Source organism: Thamnophis sirtalis, unplaced genomic scaffold (genome assembly GCF_051295495.1).
Source record: "Thamnophis sirtalis isolate CommonGarterSnake01/CBP01778 unplaced genomic scaffold, rThaSir2_p1.2 scaffold_8, whole genome shotgun sequence".
NCBI classification, from domain to species: domain Eukaryota; kingdom Metazoa; phylum Chordata; class Lepidosauria; order Squamata; family Natricidae; genus Thamnophis; species Thamnophis sirtalis.
The window spans coordinates 9450591-9470607 of NW_028261388.1; the positions used below are offsets into that span (position 1 = coordinate 9450591).

At 44.3% G+C, this 20017-nt stretch overlaps 1 protein-coding gene across 2 annotated transcripts in view; it reads left to right on the top strand.

Annotated features, from left to right (window-relative positions):
• Positions 1-20017, top strand: part of TYR (tyrosinase) — a 63345-nt gene that overhangs the window by 36330 nt on the left and 6998 nt on the right. For both annotated transcript variants that reach the window (XM_087722071.1, XM_087722070.1), the window contains exons 3-4: positions 4917-5064; positions 15683-15864. In XM_087722071.1, the coding sequence (XP_087578197.1) occupies positions 4917-5064; positions 15683-15864 (330 nt within the window). The remainder of the gene's footprint in view (positions 1-4916; positions 5065-15682; positions 15865-20017) is intronic.

Here is a 20017-nt window from a genome sequence, read left to right on the forward strand (position 1 = left end):
CTATCCTATCCTATCCTACCTTACTCTATTCTATTCTATTCTATTCCATTCCATTCCATTCCATTCTAGTTCTTATTCCTGCTCCTATTTCTATTCCTATTTTACCCTACCCCCTACCCTATCCCTACCTCTACCCCTACCTTACCCTATCCTACCCTACCCTACTCTATTCTATTCTGTTCTATTCTATTCTATTCCATTCCTTCATTCCATTCTAGTTCTTATTCCTGTTCCTATTCCTATTTTACCCTACCCCTACCCTATCCCTACCTCTACCTCTACCTCTACCCCTACCTTACCCTATCCTATCCTATCCTATCCTATCCTACCTTACTCTATTCTATTCTATTCTATTCCATTCCATTCCATTCCATTCCATTCTAGTTCTTATTCCTGCTCCTATTTCTATTCCTATTTTACCCTACCCCCTACCCTATCCCTACCTCTACCCCTACCTTACCCTATCCTACCCTACCCTACTCTATTCTATTCTGTTCTATTCTATTCTATTCCATTCCTTCATTCCATTCTAGTTCTTATTCCTGTTCCTATTCCTATTTTACCCTACCCCTACCCTATCCCTACCTCTACCTCTACCTCTACCCCTACCCTACCCTACCTTACTCTATTCTATTCTATTCTGTTCCTGTTCCTGTTCCTGTTCCTGTTCCTGTTCCTTTTCCTTTTCCTGTTCCTGTTCTACCCTACCCCTACCCCAACCTACCTTACCCTACTCTATTGTATTCTATTTTAGATCCCATCAGTGTATTTAATCAAACTGCCCTACGCTATGCTATGCTATGCTATGCTATGCTATGCTATGCTACCCTATCCTACCCTACCCTACCCTACCCTACCCTATTCCTCTTCTACCCTACCTATCCTACCCTACCCTATTCCTATTCCTATTCTACCCTACTCTATTCTATTTCAGGTCCCATCAGTGTATCTCCTCAAACTGCACCCAACAGACCAACTAGCTGTACAGCTGGTTTTCTAATTCTTTTTTCCCCCTGCCTGGATACTATTAGAAGCATCAACTCCTTGAGGCACTGATGTTCGAAAACAGGCACCACCTTCTGTCTGTTACTGCTGAGCTCAGAGCTATCTCAAAAATGCTGTCAACTTTCCCCACCAGAATATTGTTAGAAAAACATGTGCAGCTGTTAAATATTCAAACTGTTCACTCCGTTCCTTTGATCTGCAGCTCCTCTGCTTTTTTTCAGCCTCCTCGGCTATGCAGATTTTCAGATAATGTCTCTGAAACTGCACGGTCATAGTAATGGGCATAGAATCAGCATTTCAGCTCCCCTTGTTTTGTTAAGCCACACTTCCTGCCACAGGCATTATAATCGATAGAGGTATAACCCACAGGCTTGTGCAGACAAAGCCTAACCCTAAACTTCACAGGTTAAAGAAATGAGAAAGTAATGGAATAAAAGTTAACAGAGGCAAATGTAACGTTCCTTGCTTAGGAAACTGAAAGGGTGCTGGCAGCTTGATGTGGCTGCAAAAAAAAAAAAAATGTCCTCGAGTTATGACCCCGATTGAGCCCAACGTTTATGCTGCTAAGTAAAGCATTGGTTAAGCGAGTTTGCCCCATTTGACGACTTTTCTTGCCACCCTTGGGAAGCGAATCGCTGCAGGTGTTAATGTAGCAAGATGGTTGTTAAGTGAACCGGACTTCCCAATTGATTTTGCTTGCTGGAAGGTCGCATTCGGTGATTTATTTATTTATTAATTAGACTTATATACCGCTTCATAGGGCTTTCAGCCCTCTCTAAGCGGTTTACAATTTTTTTTTTAGCAAATTGAGTCAGCAACTTGCCCCCCACAGTCCGGGTCTTCATTTCACCCATCTCGGAAGGGTGGAAGGCTGAGTCGACCTTGAGCCGGTGAGATTTGAACCGCTGAACTGCAGATCACAGTCAGCTAAAGTGGCCTGCAGTACTGCACCCTAACCACTGCGCCACCTCGGCTCTTAAACAACCTTACTGAGATTTGAACCTGGGCTGTTTTTACATGATAGGCAGTTGTATTAGCGTCTAAGCCACAAGCTCTCCTATGATCACATGATTCCCCCAGGACACTGTAACGGTAACTATATAGGAAGCGTCTGAATTTTGATCATGTGAGCATGGGGCTTCTGCAACAGTCGTAAGTGTGAAAAATGATCATGTCGCTTTTTTCAGTGCCGTTGTATCCTTGAATGGTCACTGAATGATCTGTCGTAAGTCAAGGACTACCTGTATGCAAAGAACTTGTAGAATAAGAGTTGGAAGGGACCTTGGAGGTCTTCTAGTCTGACCCCCTGCTCAAGCAGGAAACCTTATACCAGCGATGAACTTTTTTTTGCTCACGTGCCATAAGCGGGGAGGGAGCGCGGGGGGGGGGTCGTGCGTGAGCATGCCACACCCATAATGCAATGTGCGACTCCCACCAGCGCACATGACAGGGGCTCCCCCCCCCATTTTTTGCATGCTTTTTTCACCCTCCCCAGGCAACAGAGGCTTTATAGGAGCCTGGGAAGGGCGAAAACAGCCTTCCCTGCACCCCCTGAAGCCTCCAGAGCGCAAAACAACCAGCCCTTAGGGCAAACTGGAAATTTGGGAACGGACTTCTGGTTTTCTCGTAAGGCCGGTTTAAGCCCTCCAGAGCCTTCAGGGCCCTTCCGGAGGCTTCCCTGAAGGCTCTGGAGGATGAAAAATGACCCTATGAGCCAGTGGTGGGTTTCAAAAATTTTTAGGACCTCTTCCGTAGGTGTGGCCTGATTTTTGGGAGTGGCTTGCCGGCCATGCAACCGGGTGGGAGTGACTTGCCAGCCATGTGACTGAGTGGGAGTGGCTTGACAGTCAAGTGACTGGGTGGGTGTGGCCAACTTGTAAAATGTGGTAAAACTCACTTAACAACGCTCTTGCTTAGCAACCAAAATGTTGGCTCAGAAACTCTGGCATTTGAAGCACGCAAGTCTTAAAGCTGTCAAGTTACAAAACCCTTGCACTCCTAAGCCTTTAGAAAAAAAAACCCCAGGGGTGTTCAAACTTGACAGCTTTAAGACTTGTGGACTTCAACTCCCAGAATTCCTCCACTCGCTCTTCATCTTGATGATGTTCGGACGGGCAGGGGGAGGAAGCTGGAACTGGTTCTAAACGGCACTGTAGCTTTGTGGAACCTCTTCTATAGAAGAGGTTAGAACTGGCAGGAACCCACCCCTGCTACGAGAAAATCAGAAGTCACTCCGGTTTGCTCGTAGGGCCATTTTTAGTCCTCCGGAGCCTTCAGGGACTTTCAGGGGGCTTCCCTGAAGGCTCCAGAGGACTAAAAACAGCTCTACGAGCAAACCGGAAGTGACTTCGCCATCCCGGCCCTATACCATTCCAGACAAATGGCTGTCCAGTCTCTTCTTGAAAGCCTCCAACAATAGGGCACCAAAACGTCTGGAGGCAAATCGTTCCCCTGATTAATTGTTCCAAGTAATCAGGAAATTTCTCTTTAGTTCTACGTTACTTCTCTGCTGGATTAGTCTCCGTCCATTGGCTCTTGCCTTCCCTTCTGATGCTTTGGAAAATAGTAAATAAGCACAAGGATACATAGGTTGAAATAAGAGGCAATATAGGTAATATATCATGTAATTGTAACTGCAATCATGTAGAAGAGGTTAAGTATGCATATATAATTAGCAAGTAGTAATGGGTATTGAATACTCAAGAGATCGGTGTTATACTCTGTATGGCGGAGTGATCGCTAAGATGGTTTCACCATGTCCAATTTTTTTTTCTTTTAACAATAAATGTTTTACTAAAAAAAAAAAATAGTTTGCCCCTCTCAGTTCTTCAGCATTGAAGAAGCTTCAAGTTTGTTTTTCAAGGAAAAAAAGATAAGAAAGTCTGTTTGCCTTTTGGAAAAGCACCTTTGGGACATTCAGCAACAAGCAGCCTGAGATCAGAAATTTGTGAAAGGAATTTCACAGCAGTGGTGGGATTCCAAATCTTTTCCTACCGGTTCTATGAAAGCGCACTTCAGGCGCGCGGCCTTGTGCTCCGCTCTCAGGCACAGCATTCAAAGCATTCAGTGTCAGTGGGGGTGAGCTGAGCTGTTTCTTATCTCGGCTCAGGCTTACAATACAACAGCAGAGTTGGAAGGGACCTTGGAGGTCTTCTAGTCCAACCCCCTGCCTAGGCAGGAAACCTTATACCATTTCAGACAAATGGCTATCCAACATCTTCTTAAAGACTTCCAGTGTTGGGGCATTCAAAACTTCTGGAGGCAAGCTATTCCACTGATTAATTGTTCTAACTGTCAGGAAATTTCTTCTCATTCTAAGTTGCTGCTCTCCTTGATTAGTTTCCATCCATTGCTTCTTATTCTACCCTCAGGTGCCTTAGAGAATAGCTTGACTCCCTCTTCTTTGTGGCAACCCCTGAGATAGTGGAACACTGCTATCATGTCTCCCCTAGTCCTTCTTTCTATTAAACTAGACATACTCAGTTCCTGCAACCGTTCTTGATATGTTTTAGTCTCCAGTCCCTTAATCATCTTTGTGGCTCTTCTCTGCACTCTTTCTAGAGTCTCCACATCTTTTCTACATCATGGTGACCAAAACTGAATGCAGGATTCCAAGTGTGGCCTGGCAATCTGCTATGAGGTGTGAATCAGCTGAGCTAAAAAACAAGGGAATATAGGACAGGGAACGACATGGGCAGGAGGGTGGAGCCAACCAGAGGTGGCATTTACCATACTCCAAACTACTCAAAATTTACACTTGCCTGAACCGGTCTAAACATCTGAATACAGCCTCTGTTTCACAGCCATCCAACCAATTTCAGGGGAAGGGCAAGGAATGCCACAAAGAAAACTCTTAAGTAAGGTCTAACCACTGCATCTTCTCACCTGCTCCGTTTTTCTTTAATTTACAGGCTTTGCGAGCCCAAGTACTGGAATATCTAATTTGTCACAGAGTAGTCTACACAATGCGCTACACATTTACATGAATGGCTCCATGTCTCAGGTGCAAGGTTCAGCCAATGATCCCATCTTCATCCTGCACCATGCCTTTGTTGACAGGTAAGTTGGACGCTTCCTGGTAAATATTATATCTTCCATGATAAAAGAGATCACAATAATGGGATATATTGCATATGGCTTAGAAGAGAGGCTTTGCAGAGATTCTAGGATCTAGATGTTAGCTATTTTTTATATCTATTTAGGAATTGTTGTCCCATGGATAATATGCTAGAAAGAATGCCGGATGAAGACCATACTACGTTCTAAGGTTAAGTGTCTTGAATGGGATGGGATGGGATAGACTGGACTAGACTAGACTAGACTAGACTGGACTGGACTAGACTAGACTAGACTAGACTAGACTAGACTAGACTAGACACTAAGCCGAAACCTAAGCCGAAACCTAAGCCTAAGCCTAAGCCTAAGCCTAAGCCTAAGCCTAAGGCTAAGGCTAAGGCTAAGGCTAAGGCTAAGGCTAAGGCTAAGGCTAAGGCTAAGGCTAAGGCTAAGGCTAAGGCTAAGGCTAAGGCTAAGGCTAAGCCTAAGCCTAAGCCTAAGGCTAAGGCTAAGGCTAAGGCTAAGGCTAAGGCTAAGGCTAAGGCTAAGGCTAAGGCTAAGGCTAAGGCTAAGGCTAAGGCTAAGGCTAAGGCTAAGCTTAAGACTAAGACTAAGACTAAGGCTAGGCTAGGCTAGGCTAGGGTAGGCTAGGCTAGGCTAGGCTAGGCTAGGCTAGGCTAGACTAGAATAGAATAGAATAGAATAGAATAGAATGCAGAAAAAAGGCAGAATGGAACAGAAGGCAACTTCTCATTGTGCCCAGAGAGATAAATATCTGCCTTTAACTAGGATCGAACTCACAGCCTCCTGATTGTGAGGCAAAAAGCTGTCTCTGTATATACCTTTTGAATTCCATAGGACTCCAGCAGTGGTGGGTTTCCGGATCCCGTTCCAACTGGTACGGTTGGAACGGGCCCAGCGGCATCCACATGGATACGCGCAGTGCGCGCCTGCGTCTTAGTGCCTCTGCGAGCCTCTGCGATGCTCCAGCTGCTCAGTGGAGCATCACACAGGCACTGTACGTGCCATGCACGGAAGCGCCGAAGACTTAAAAGACTGGTAAGGAGCTCAGGCGGGCAGGTGGGCCCTCCAGAGCACCATATACCGGAACGGTATCCGGTAGTCCAGACAGGCTCCGGTACGCCCATACTGAGGTGTACCACCTGCAACCCACCACTGGACTCCAGGAACAAAACTGTATTACATTTGTCCAGTTATAAGCAGAAACATGTCCGTCAAGTTTATCAAGCAGAAATGGGGTCATTGAGTTTAGGGTTGCAGTTGATGCTTCTGAATTAGTAAAGCCCTTTAAATTGTTTTAACCATATAAATATTTTCCATGTTAACAAAGCAAAAGAAAAAAAAAGTTGAGTTTAAATAAATAAATTAGAAAAACCACACTTCAAAGATGCACATCAAGCTGTTGCTCCTTCTGCTTTTAGTTCTCTGACTAAAGCAAACATTCTAACCTTTTTGCTATCAAGAAATGCCATCCAGCTCAAAGGATTATATGGAATCCTCCTTTCCACCCCATCCCTGCATTTCCCAAGAGTTTCAGTTTAACATTACCTGAATAGTATTACTCAGAGCAGATTCTTACATTTGTGATAACAGAGAAAAGTCAATTCTATCTGAAAGCGGAAGAGACCACAACCTGGCGATGTTTGAAAACTCAGTTTTATTGGAATTGGTTTGACCTACGCTATATTTCCTCCTCATTGTTGAATTGATATAGTTGTTGTTTTTTTAAAAAAAGAATGTTGTGTTGGAAGAAATGTCCGTCTGGCTTCAGTTCCAAGTGGGGAGAAAGAACCTGGAAACATGGAGGCTGATTGGAAAGTTGGTTTAATTGATGGACAGGACCACATGGGTTTTAGGCCCTGGGCAGCTGAACACATGGAGGAGAGATTTATACCCTTTCTTGGGCCTTGGCCTTGAGCTACCTGTTCCTGTGCAAGAAATGTATTCTATTGGTTGCCATCAGACTCCCATGTGCAGTCAAGTTTGTCTGAATCAAGTTTGATTGAACCTTGGGCTGATGCAATGAAGAGCGATTCTTATTGTGGTTGAATGGCTTTGCCCTCCCTCTGTTCAGAATATCCTGTCTTGAATGGATTATCAAATCTGAATTTCTAGATGCTGGCCTCAGTTTGGTATCTGCTCCGGGGCACGGAGCTGCAGGGAGCTGCTCTTTGTCTCTAAAAACACGTTTCTCCTTTTCTCATTCTCAGAGGAAATTTCTGGCTCTCAGTTTTCCAAACTAAACTATTCACCTTCCTCTTTCTGAAGTTTAAATTCAGGATAGGCAACTCAAGCCTTTTGCAGAGATTTGGAAAGACAAACAGAAGGCTGCATTCAAATGAATAATAAGATAAAGATCATGCAAGCAGAGAATTTTAAAAGCATACAGTTGGGCCATGTAGCCTATTGAGTCCAATTACTTAATATTGTCCAATTTCACTGTTGTTATTGCTAGTTGTGAAGTTGTGTTCCACCTATCGCAACCCCATGGACAATGTTCCTCCAGTCCTTCTGTCCTCTACCATCCTCTGGAGTCCATTTAAGCTCACTCCGACTGCTTTGGTGACTCCATCCAGCCACATCCTTCTCTGTCGTCCCCTTCTTCTTTTGCCCTCCATCATTCCAGCATTAGATTCTTCTCCACTGAGTCCTTCCTTCTCCTTAGGTGGCCAAAGTACTTGAGCTTCCTCTTCAGGATCTGGCCTTCTAAAGAGCAGTCAGGATTGATCTCCTCTAGGACTGACCAGTTGGATCGCCTTGCAGTCCAAGGGACTCGCAGGAGTCTTCTCCAGCACCAGAGTTCAAAGGCCTCCATCCTTTGGCCTACCTTATGGTCCAACTTTCACAGCCAGCCATTGCCACTGGGAAAACCATCGCCTTGACTATACGCACTTTTGTTGGCAGGGTGAAACTCCAAATATAAGTATTAAATATAAGTACTACTCGCTATCTATTCACATACATCGTTTATAATCAACTATATTATTCCTGTATTTTTAGAAATTGGCAGAGCGGACTACACACCTTCATTTCCTCCTCTAATAAAAAGAGGAGATTCTTCCTTTATTCTTTAGAACACTTGTACAGCAATCACAAACACTTCACAGAACAATTGTAATTGTTAGAGAAAGCAACACCCTCGGGTCCTAATTTTGTCATCTTTTATTGGACTGTTTGACCCCGATTTTGGATTTTTTTAAAAAAGACAATTACATAACAATTATCCTACTTGTGCTACATTTTTATCCAGTTATTTCGGGAATATATATATATATTTCCCTGTAGCTTTGCAGCGCCAAAGGATAACAGAGCTTTTTGGTGAGTGCAAAGGTTAGAGGCAGGCTCACTAAAATCCCATTAGCCTGAGAAGCACAGGTCTAGTTAGAGTTTATTGGAATGCACAACAAATTGAATTTCCAAAATGTAGCAGACCAGCCTTCTCTGGCCCTCTGCCCGGAATTGCCAGCTAATGGCCGGAATAAGTGATTAGCCACTTGAAAATTACCATGAAGCTGCATATACCTACTGAGTTGTGTTGGTTATTGACCATAATTTCCTGTGCACAGTGGGGACAAGTGGCTGGTTTTGGTTTGAGATCTGGTTGCCTGGGGGATTTCTAGCCTCAAAATAAGCACCTTAGGATAGGGGTCTCGAACCTTGGCAACTTTAAGCTTGGTGGACTTCAACTCCCAGAATTCCCTAGTAACCTTTGCGTGGAAATGCCATGTGCACGCTTGTCAGTGCTGTGCTCCGGAATAAGCCAAATCTCCGGCTTCTAGCATTCATTCGTGCCTGATGATCAGCTGGCCTGCGCGCATACACAGGCTGGTTTTCAGCACTGTCGTGCGCGTGAAGCGACCATGCTTCGGAAAAGCCAAAGCTCTGGGTTCTGGCATGCATGCACACCCGATGATTAGCTGGCTGGCATGTATGTGCACTCCGGTTTTCGGCACTGCTACGCGCACAAAGGACAGCTGATCATCGGATGTGCATGCTCGCCTGAAACCAGGAAGACAAACAGGCAAGGCCATGCGTGCCGTGTGACCTGGCTTTGTGTGCCACTTTGGGCACATGTGTCATAGGTTCACCATCACAGCCATAGGAGGTTAAGAACAGCAGAGAGATCATTTCTACAGATCCATTTGTTAGAAGAGATTTCTTTTTTTCTGGATTGGTTCAGTGGTAGGATTCAAAAATTTTTTACTACCCGTTCTGTGGGCATGGCTTGGTGGGCGTGGCAGGGGAAGGTCACTGCAAAATCCCTGTTTCCTCCTGATCAGCTGGGACATGGGAGGCAGAGAATAGACGGGGGGGGCGAGGCCAGCCAGAGGTGGCATTTGCTGGTTCTCCCAACTACTCAAACTACTCAAAATTTTTGCTACCGGTTCTCCAGAACCTGCTGGATTTCACCTCTGGATTGGTTGGTAACCTTTCCCCCAGGAAGTCAAAAATCCTTATGAAGAGATCCTCCCTTTGTTTTATTGTCAGAACAACAACCCTGCGAGGTAGGCTGCGCTCTGTGATGACTTGGGGCTTCCAACAGCACCACTTTCTTTTTGGAGTATTGAGGATGTCGCTTGCCAGTGGTCCTCGACATACAAAGAGTTCATTTAATGACCATTCAAAGTTACAAAAACGCTGAAAAAGGTGATTTATGGCCATTTTTTTACACTTACGACCATCGAAGCATCCCCACGGTCACGTGATCAAAAATCAGGTGCTAGGCAACTGACTCATATTTACGACAATTGCAGTGTCTCGGGGTCGTGCAATCCTCTTTTGCGACCTTCTGACAAGCCAAATCAATGGGGAAGCCAGATTCACTTAACAACTGTGTTATTAACTTAACAGTTGCAGTGATTCACTTAACGACTGTGGCAAGAAAGGGCGTACAATGGGCCAAAACTCACTTAACAACTGTCTCCCTTAGCAACTGAAATTTGGGGTCCATTAAGAGCTGTGGTGGTGCAGTGGTTAGAATGCAGTACTGCAGGCTACTTCTTCTGACTGCCGGCTGCCTGCAATTTGACAGTTCAAATCTCATCAGGATCACGGTTGACTCAGCCTTCCATCCTTCCGAGGTGGGTAAAATGAGGACCCAGATTGTTGGGGGCAAGAGGCTGACTCTGTAAACCATTTAGACTGCACTGTAAAAGCATTGTGAATCAGTATATAAGTCTAAGTTCTATTGCTATTGCGGTCGTATGTCGGGGACTAGCTGTACTAATGTATACATAGAGCATATGTGCCTTATTGTAATACAATCATATAACCAAACAGTAACATTAAATGTGATTAAAAGATATACAATTATAGAGTCTACAACTGAACAGGCTTCTGGAAATCCAAACAATGAAAGCAGGATTAATGTTCATTTGAAACAATTGTTAAAAAAATATTTGAGGCTTATTTCCTACAGTAAATCATCAGCATACAGAGCAGTAAATAATCATTGACATTCTTCAAAATATAAACAGGAAGGAAGGAAAGAAGGGAGGGAGGGGAAGTGGGAGGGAGGGAGGGAGGGAGGGAGGAAGGAAGGAAGGAAGGAAGGAAGGAAGGAAGGAAGGAAGGAAGGAAGGAAGGAAGGACAAAGGATTGAAGGGTGGGAGGAAGGAAGGAAGGACAAGGGATTGAAGGGTGGGAGGAAGGAAGAAAATTCATATAGGACCATAATCTATAGGGAGAGATCTATAGGAGATCTCTCTCTTGCGACCTAAACATTGTTAACTCAGCAGGGACCACTGGGAAAAAAATAGTGGAGGAGGAAACAGCAAAATAAAACCAAGCCAAATTCGGAAAGGATACCGAAGGTTTTGCCGGGTGACTGAATAGTTTTGTGTCTATTCTCCTGGCATGAATAGAAGATGACAAAAGATGTTGATAATCAGTTCTGACTTCTTTAAAATTTAATTTAATTCTTCAATTAAAAAGCTCTAAAGAACAAAATGAAAAGATTGAAACAGTGTATGGATGTGATGGCAGCTAAAAAGATTATAAAGACTGAAAGGTATAAAGAACAAGAGTCAAAGGGTGTTGGCATAAATCAGATTATTATTTTTTGGCTCCTTCATTCTTGCCCCCAATGGGAATAGCATGATGGATAGGAAAATACCTATGAAATGTAAAGTTCCATATTTCATTAAGTAGTCTTCAATCAAATTGCCAGGAGTAATACAATATGCAACATTTTTAAAAACCACACTATCATTTTCAGTTATTACATTAGAATAGAATAGAATAGAATAGAATAGAATAGAATAGAATAGAATAGAATAGAATAGAATAGAATAGAATAGATTTGGAAAGGACCTTGGAAGTCTTCTAATCAAACTCCCTGCTAGGCAGAAAACCCTATACCATTTCAGACAAATGGCTATCCAACATCTTCTTAAAGACTTCCACTGTTGGAGCATTTACAACTTCTGGAGGCAAATTCTGTTCCACGGATTAATTGTTCTAACTGTCAGGAAATTTCTCCTCAGTTCTAAGTTGCTTCTCTCCTTGATTAGTTTCTACCCATTGCTTCTTGTTCTACCCTCAGGTGCCTTGGAGAATAGTTTGACTCCCTCTTCTTTGTGGCAACCCCTGAGATATTGGAACACTCCTATCACGTTTCCCCTGGTCCTTCTTTCTATTAAACTAGACATACCCAGTTCCTGCAGCTGTTCTTCATATGTTTTAGTCTCCAGTCCCCTAATTACCTTTGTTGCTCTTCTCTGCAATCTTTCCAGAGTCTCCACATCTTTTCTACATCGTGGTGACCAAAACCGAATGCAGTATTCCAAGTGTGGCCTTACCAAGTGGTATTAACACTTCACATGATCTTGATTCTCTCCCTCTGTTTTTGCAGCCTAGAACTATGTTGGCTTTTTTGGCAGCTGCTGCACACAGCTGACTCCTATTTAAATGGCTGCCCACTAGGACTCCAAGATCCCTCTCACAGTTACTACTATTGAGCAATGTGACACCTATACTGTACCTGTGCATTTTGTTTTTCTTGCCTGAATGTAGAATTAAATCCAACCTATTTTTATGCAGCTTTTGTAAAGCTTTATGGGGTTAATAATTGGTGATATTTAAAATATATTTTATTTTGTTTTCCAGCCATGTTAATTTTATTCCTGTAAAGAAACTTCCTTAGCCTACATTGGCTAATAGGATTACTTTATGCTAAATGAAAAGCATGTACCCAAAATACATAAATTCTCACCGTGAAAAATTCAGTTCCTCCTCCAGCAGCCTGGAGCCTGAGAAAGGAAAGCCAACATGGAAGTGAGAGAGAAACTTCGTCTGGCTGGCAAAATGAGTTGAACTGGAAATCACAAGACAATTGTGTAACTGTTTCAGTAATTAATATTCCCTTTGATGTTCAAATTACTCATTAAAAATCTGGTATGGTAATTTCCATAGTCTGTGTAGTAGTAACTAGTTTGCTATAAGACAAAAAGGAATACAGTACAAGGTTTAGATAACAAGAAAGACTAAAATGCCCATTCCTCTTTCATTTTGTGGCTAGAAATTCATCAAGGCTCTAGAACAGTGTTTCTCAACCTTGGCAACTTGAAGATGTCTGGACTTCAACTCCCAGAATTCCCCAGCCAGCATTCGCTGGCTGGGGAATTCTGGGAGTTGAAGTCCGGACATCTTCAAGTTGCCAAGGTTGAGAAACACTGCTCTAGAATAATATTTCTCAACCTTGGCAACTTTGAGATGTGTGGACTCCAACTCCCAAAATTATTTCTTTGCATGGTTTCTCTCCATCTCCTTATTCATGAAACTAAAAAAATATATCTTCTGGTTTCAATTTTAAATCCATTTTTAATATTTTCTGAATCAAACAATATATCAGAGCAGCCACCAAAAAAAGCCAACACAAACCAAGGTTGCATTAATACGGCCACTTCTGGCTGGTCATGCCCCATCTATTCTCTGCCTGCCAAGTCCCATCTTATCAGGAGGAAATGGAGATTTTGCAGTATCCTTCCCCTGCTATGCCCACCAAGCCACGCCACACCCACCAAGCCATGCCCACAGAACCAGCAGTAAAAAAATTCAAATTTCACCACTGGGTTGATCCCACTGCTGTTTCTTTGTTAGCTTTCAGCCACAGAGTTAAAGCAGTTCTTGAGCTTCTGTTGGACTCGCTGTATTTTTCTTTCATGATTATTCGTGGTGACTGATCAGGTACCTTGGCGCAGCACAAGAGCAATTCTTTCTCAGGCACCAATCTCACGCTGCCACTTTAACAAGATTTATTGAGACAAAAAGAAATGTTGTTTATTAAGAAGTCCAGCAACTTCCAATTTAAGAACAATACAACTTACAGCCACAACTGAGACCAAGATTTCTTGTGCTAAGCAGGAAAGTTTGTGAAGTGAGTTTTGCCTCATTTTGCGACCTTTCTTGCCACCGTTGTTAAGTGAACCACTGCAGTTGTTAGGTGAATCTGTCTTCCCTTTGGACTTGCTTGTCAGGAGGTCACAAAAGGGGATTGCATGATCCCAGGGACACTGCAACCGTCATAAATGCACGCCAGTTGCCAAGTGTCCGAATTTTGATCACATGACCACAGGGATGCGGCAATGGTCGTTAAGTGTGAAAAATGGTCATAAGTCACTTTTTAGTGCCGTTGTGACTTCAAATGGACACTTAATAATGGCTGTAAATTGAGAACTACCTGTAGAGTTTATTTGAATGTTTTTTTTAAATACGCTTTTTCTCTTTTCTCTTTTACAAACATATCAGTGGTGTGAATAGTGAGTCTCATACATTTCATACTAGCAAATTAGTATCGATCACATTTGCTTCATTTAACAAGCTTATATAATGCTAATAGTAATACACATCTTTATATTAAATTGTAATCTTTCATTGTTGGGTTATTCAGTATTTCAATATGTTTTTTTTATACCAGTCATACTTAATTATCATACCTTTTAATATGAGTAAAATATTAGCAATTATATTTGTTTCATTTAACAAACTTAGGTAACTAATATTAATCCCAACATTTATATTACATTAAGATCTTCCATTATTGCTTATTCGAGTTGTCGTTTAGTTATTCAATATTTCAATCTATTTTTTATATCAATCACCACATTCTACCTAATAAAGCTGAGATGTTATTAATCATATTGGTTACGTTTAGCATACATATGCTACAAGAGGGTTGGTCTATATCAGGGGTCGGCAACCTTATGCATATTCATATTGCCTTATTAACTTTCATTTTTTGTTTAATCAGTGGCTCTGTGCACTGTTGAGTTTACTTGAATGTTTAGTGCCATTCAAAGTTGTGACATACCTGGAAGGAGGGAGTTCTCACTCACTTCCAAAGTTCTGATAGCTGCCCTCCCCAATAGCCATGTAACCACACCACAGGCACTCAGCAACACAACATTTATGCCCATTTGCAGAACCCCCACGATCACACCGCCTCTCAGGATGTTTTTGCTCAAAACCACATCTTAATTGCCATCTTCAGCAAAACTATGCCATAGCGAATGATCAGTCCGCTTAACAATCATGGCATTCATTTAAGGAGCACTGTTGTTAGTTTTATGACTGCCATATTCACTTGACGACCACTGCAAAAAGAGGTCATAAAATTGAATCACTGACATGACTGAGCTGATTGAAAACCGTCAGGGTCTTAAGACAGGATCTGTTACGGTTGTGTCAGAGCTGCCTCTCTGTCCATTTCCTAAGAAAGAAAAATCCTCAGCTCCATAGATTTAGAGAAAAGTACTTTTACTAGGAATGAACCGAAAGCAAGAAGTTCCAGGCAAGATCTGAGGCAAAGCGCGTGAAAACAGCAACTTGAAACAAACTGTATAGATCAGATCAGGGGTTGGCAATCTGTGGCTCTGGAGCCACATGTGGCCCTTTCATCCCTCTGCTGCAGCTCCCTGTTGCCGCCACAATTTTGAGAGAAGCTTCTGATTAGGAGGGGGAAGCATAGCACACTAGGATGAGACTCTATGGCAAGGAGTAGGTTTTCCGGTCAGCTCCGCAATTGATAGGGGTTTCGGTTAGGACAGATAGAGGAAAAAGAATTCTGGGAGGAGACTCTATGGCAGGGGAACCAGACTTCCGGTGAACTCCAGAATTAAATTGGGGGGGGGGCTTCTGGTTAGGACCTTTGTGGCTCTTTGAGTATTTAAGGTTGCCGACCCCTGATATAGACCAACCCTCTTGTAGTTAGTCAACCAGAGGACTGCTGCATACCAAAGTTGGAAGAAATGATCTTGGAGAGATAAGCAAAGTCTAGGCCGCAGTTGCAAAGCTGCAATGAAAAATTCTCCACTGATCCATACACCCTTTTCTGTGGCAGCAAACAGCAGGCTAGCTGGCAGGTTATGTCAAGGACCATCTGTGCCCAAGACTTTCTGAATTTCTAATGGACTTCTGGTCCTCCAGTGGACCCTCCAGGTAGGTGTTTTCACCATTCTCATGGAAACCTGTGGTTGAGCTCCTGCATCTGGATCAATCTAGGACCAACTACCGCATGGACATTTATTCCTACCTATTTTAGATCAGAAAAGCGCCGTTGTTTCCTTCGTTGAAATATTCATATCACATTTTCCTCCCACAGCATTTATGAACAGTGGCTCCGGAGACACAAACCCCAGCTTCAAGACTACCCCGAGGCCAACGCTCCTATTGGACACAACCGGGAATATTTCATGGTCCCGTTCATTCCTCTCTATAGGAACGGGGAATTCTTCATTTCATCCAAGGAATTGGGCTACGACTATGAATATCTCGTGGAACCAGGTAATCTGACCCCCTCATTCTAAGGAGGACCAGTAGAGGCAAGGTAGTTGGCATTTCTGTGCCAGTCTTTATTTTGATGCATTGGCTCAACCGGACTCTCAGAGATAAGATCCCATGGAGAAGCATAATACGGGTAGTCCTCAATTTGTAGCTGTTCACTGAGTGACTTTTCGGAGTTCCCTAAAAAAAAAACGACTTACAACTGATGCTGGGTGTTTGAATGTTGATCACATAACCGTGAGGATGTGGAAACGGTCACAAGCATGATGCCAAGGTTCTAAGTAATACATCCCTTTCAACAAGATCTCAGCTGGTTTAGGCCAGCCTGTGCAGCAATAATAGCAATAGCAGTTAGACTTATATACCGCTTCATAGGGCTTTCAGCCCTCTCTAAGCGGTTTACAAAGTCAGCATATTGCCCCCAACAATCCGGGTCCTCATTTTACCCACCTCGGAAGGATGGAAGGCTGAGTCAACCCTGAGCCGGTGAGATTTGAACAGCCGAATTGCAGAACTGCAGTCAGCTGAAGTAGCCTGCAGTGCTGCACTCTAACCACTGCGCCACCTCAGCACAGGAAATGCGCAGGAACCTCTATTTGCGAGTAAACCTCTGAGCTTTATTCGTGCTACAGACTAAGACCTTAGCACACAACGATTTCAGATAACCAAATAAAGCCAGCGCTGGGAGCCTCCGCCTTCCAGCGCCTCTTATAGGGTCCCAGTAGCCCCCATCCAGTACTGCTCCCTCTAGCAGCTGATTTCCCATTGGTCGGTTCAAGCAGCCACCATCCAGTGTTGCTCTCTCTCGCAGATGATTGCAGGAGTGCATTGCAGTTAGATCAAACAGCCCACCCAGCTGCGCAGCGCAGCACTGGTGCAGCGCAGCGCTGACGTGACATTATCAGCCAGTGACGCCTCCATTAATCGCCGGTGTTAGTCCCTTGCAGCTGCTTCAGGTCTCTGCAGGTTCTGCAGACTCTGTCGCAATGGAGGTAACTGCTCTGGAGGCCACCCATAGTCAATCTCTCCCCCCCCTCACCACCACAGGTAATGACGAGCCTCGGACTGGGGCTCCACATGATGTCAAGGTTCGAAGTAATACATCCTCTTCAATGAGAACTCTGAGACAGGTATATTCCCCAAAGAACATTTTAGGGGGACATATCAACTTGGCACAGTCTTGGTGGAAAACAGGGTCTAAGTTCCCGCCTGTTTTATATCCAATTAGCAATAGCAATAGCAATAGCAGTTAGACTTATATACCGCTTCATAGGGCTTTCAGCCCTCTCTAAGCGGTTTACAGAGTCAGCATATTGCCCCCAACAACAATCCGAGTCCTCATTTTACCCACCTCGGAAGGATGGAAGGCTGAGTCAACCCTGAGCCGGTGAGATTAGAACCGCTGAACTGCAGCTAACAGTCAGCTGAAGTGGCTGCAGTACTGCACCCTAACCACTGCGCCACCTCGGCTCTCAATTAAAAGTAAAGCTTTGTCACTCCCTCCCCTGAGTCCCCAGTCACATGATCCAATCAGGATGAAGTACAGTGACCTCAGCATGTAGTCTAGGTGACCTCACTCTTCACTTTTCAAACACCTGCACGAACGTCCTTGATTCCCAGGGGAAAGAATTTTATTTAGGCTGTAACACCTCAGCTATCTCGACACCTCCCTCCCTGGCTCCTTAGCTCCAGGCTGCGTCAGCCATGAAGCGAAGGGAAGAGAAACCTGCTTAGAGAAAAGCTACAGAAAGAAAATGGCCACCGTTAGGCCGGCTTCAGGGTTGTCACGTGAAAAATAGCCATACGTCACTTTTTTTTCAGTGCCGTTGTAACTTTGAACAGTTACTATATGTCCTGTTGTAAGTTGAAGGCTAACGGTGCATGTGTGCATTCTGTTTGCTTGCTCTGCTCTTCAAAGGTGATAAATGCAAGCCGAGAGCTGTGTTGTGGCCGATCAGCAGAGCTGGCAGCAGATTCGGAGAGTGAGGAGGTTGGGGAGGAACATGGGTCAGTCCTGGAGTCTGGAGAATAGCAGTAATAGCAATATCAGTTAGACTTATATACCGCTTCATAGGGCTTTCAGCCCTCTCTAAGCGGTTTACAGAATCAGCATATTGCCCCCAACAACAATCCGGGTCCTGATGAGGGTTTTGTGTCAGAGGCAGAGAAGGGGACAGAGCCATATGCCAGTTATCAGCTGCCTTCAGAGTCAGACATCAGTGAGGCAGATGAACAGCTGGAGCCTCTTCCCAGTGTGCACATGCACAGACTTGCCAGACAAAGGGGACAGGTAAAGAACAGGGGTCGACTTGGGAGTAAGGCCAGAAGAGGACGATGAATGGCCCTTCCCAGAGGAAATAAAAGAGGAGCAAAAGGGGAGTGGAGTTTGCAGGAGATCATTCATTCACTTAATTGGTTTGTGACTCTCTGAGACTCCTTGCCAAGTTCTGCAGATATCGGCCTGGCAGCTCTCCAAGCCAGATAAGGTCTGTGACTGTAAATCCTCCCTCGAAAGACTTTGCTGGATGTGAATGAGCAGAATTCACAGTGAATTAATAAAAGGGTTTTTTTGTCCGGACCAGGAGTTGGCTTCGTGCTCTTGGGAAGCCTAGGTCAGAATAAGCTGCCTCTGAGCCCGCTTTCCTGTCTCTGCTGCAAAACTTCATACAGTGTATTTTAGCTTTGGCAGAAAATGCATTCTAGAGCCTGGAGGCCAGTTACCAAGGGTGACAGGGAATGTCTCAGCCCCAGTAATGTTTAAATCTCTTTTCCTCCCACCTGCTCTTGCTACCACATCCCATCCGACACCAGTGGGCATTCTGCCAGACTGATCCTCTGTGCAATGCTTTTTCGGGAAACCATTTAATCTTCTGTCTTGGGGGAATGGAGAGAGGGAGACTCACATTATTTTTAGCAAATAGGTCAGGTACTAATCAATTCCCTATAGGGCCTCTGCTGCCCTCCGCTTTAACCATCTCACTCTTCATCTAAATGCACTTCATTTCTTTTTAAAAGTAAAGTTTCCTTGAAGTAGAAATATTTTGTTTCTGGTTGGTTAACAAGTCCTAGTTTATCTTCATTCCATCGGTGCCATTTCTTCCAACTTTATGTGCTAAATTAGTTCGAGAGCAAGCTGTAAACCCAATGCTGCCTTGTTCCAGCTCCCAAACCATGGTTTCTGTAGGCTCATGATTGCCAGGCTTAAATAATCAATCCAACATACTCAGGGGTGGGCTTGAAAAATCTTAGGAACTGGTTTTCTGCCTGGTTGCTGGGTGGACGTGGCCATGGGGTGTGTGGCCTACTTGGCCCCCTGCACCATAGCAGGGGTGGGGCACTTTTGCCCTCCCCATGCTCCAGAGGCTTTCCTCGAGACTCCGGAGGGCGAAAACAGCCTCCCCTGGGCTCCAGAGCCCCCCGGAGACTGGAAATAGGTCTGTTTCCAGACTTCTGGAACTTCCAGGAAGCCTGTTTTTAACCCTCCCCAGGCTCTGGAAGCTTTCCTCAAGCCTCCGGGAGGGCTGTTTCCAGACTTTCAGAAGGCCCATTTTTCACCCTACCCAGGTTCCTGAGGTTTTCGTCGAGCCGCCGGGAGGGTGAAAACATCCTCCCCCATGCTCTGGAGGGCCTCTGGAGGCTGGAAACAGGCCCGTTTCTGGACTTCCAGAACTTCTGGGAGGCCCGTTTTTTGCCCTCCCAGAGCCTCTGCGTGGGCCCTGCATTTACCTGGCATGATGAATGGGCTGCGTAGAGACTCTTGGGAGGGGAGGGGCAGGGTGGGAGGGAGGGAAGGGCCAGGGTGGGTAGGGCCAGCCAGTCCTTCTAACTACCAGTTCAGCGAACCAGATGCAAAATTAGCATTCAGTTTACCCAAACTGGTCCAAACAGCTGAATCCCACTCCTGAACATACTGAGGTTTGTCCAAACCTAGAAGTCTGAGAGGATAAGAATTTGAGAAGACAGAAGGGAGGAAGACGCTCAAACTTTATTTCAGTAACTGTAGGAGTCGGACAAGGCAGAATGTGGTGCTGGAATCAAGAGAGAAATCAGCATAGAATTATTATGTTCCCACAAAGGGTCTAAGAACTCCAACCTTCCTTGAATTCTGTTAACTCTTATCTAGCACCTAGTGCTGACCATTAGTTGACTAGCT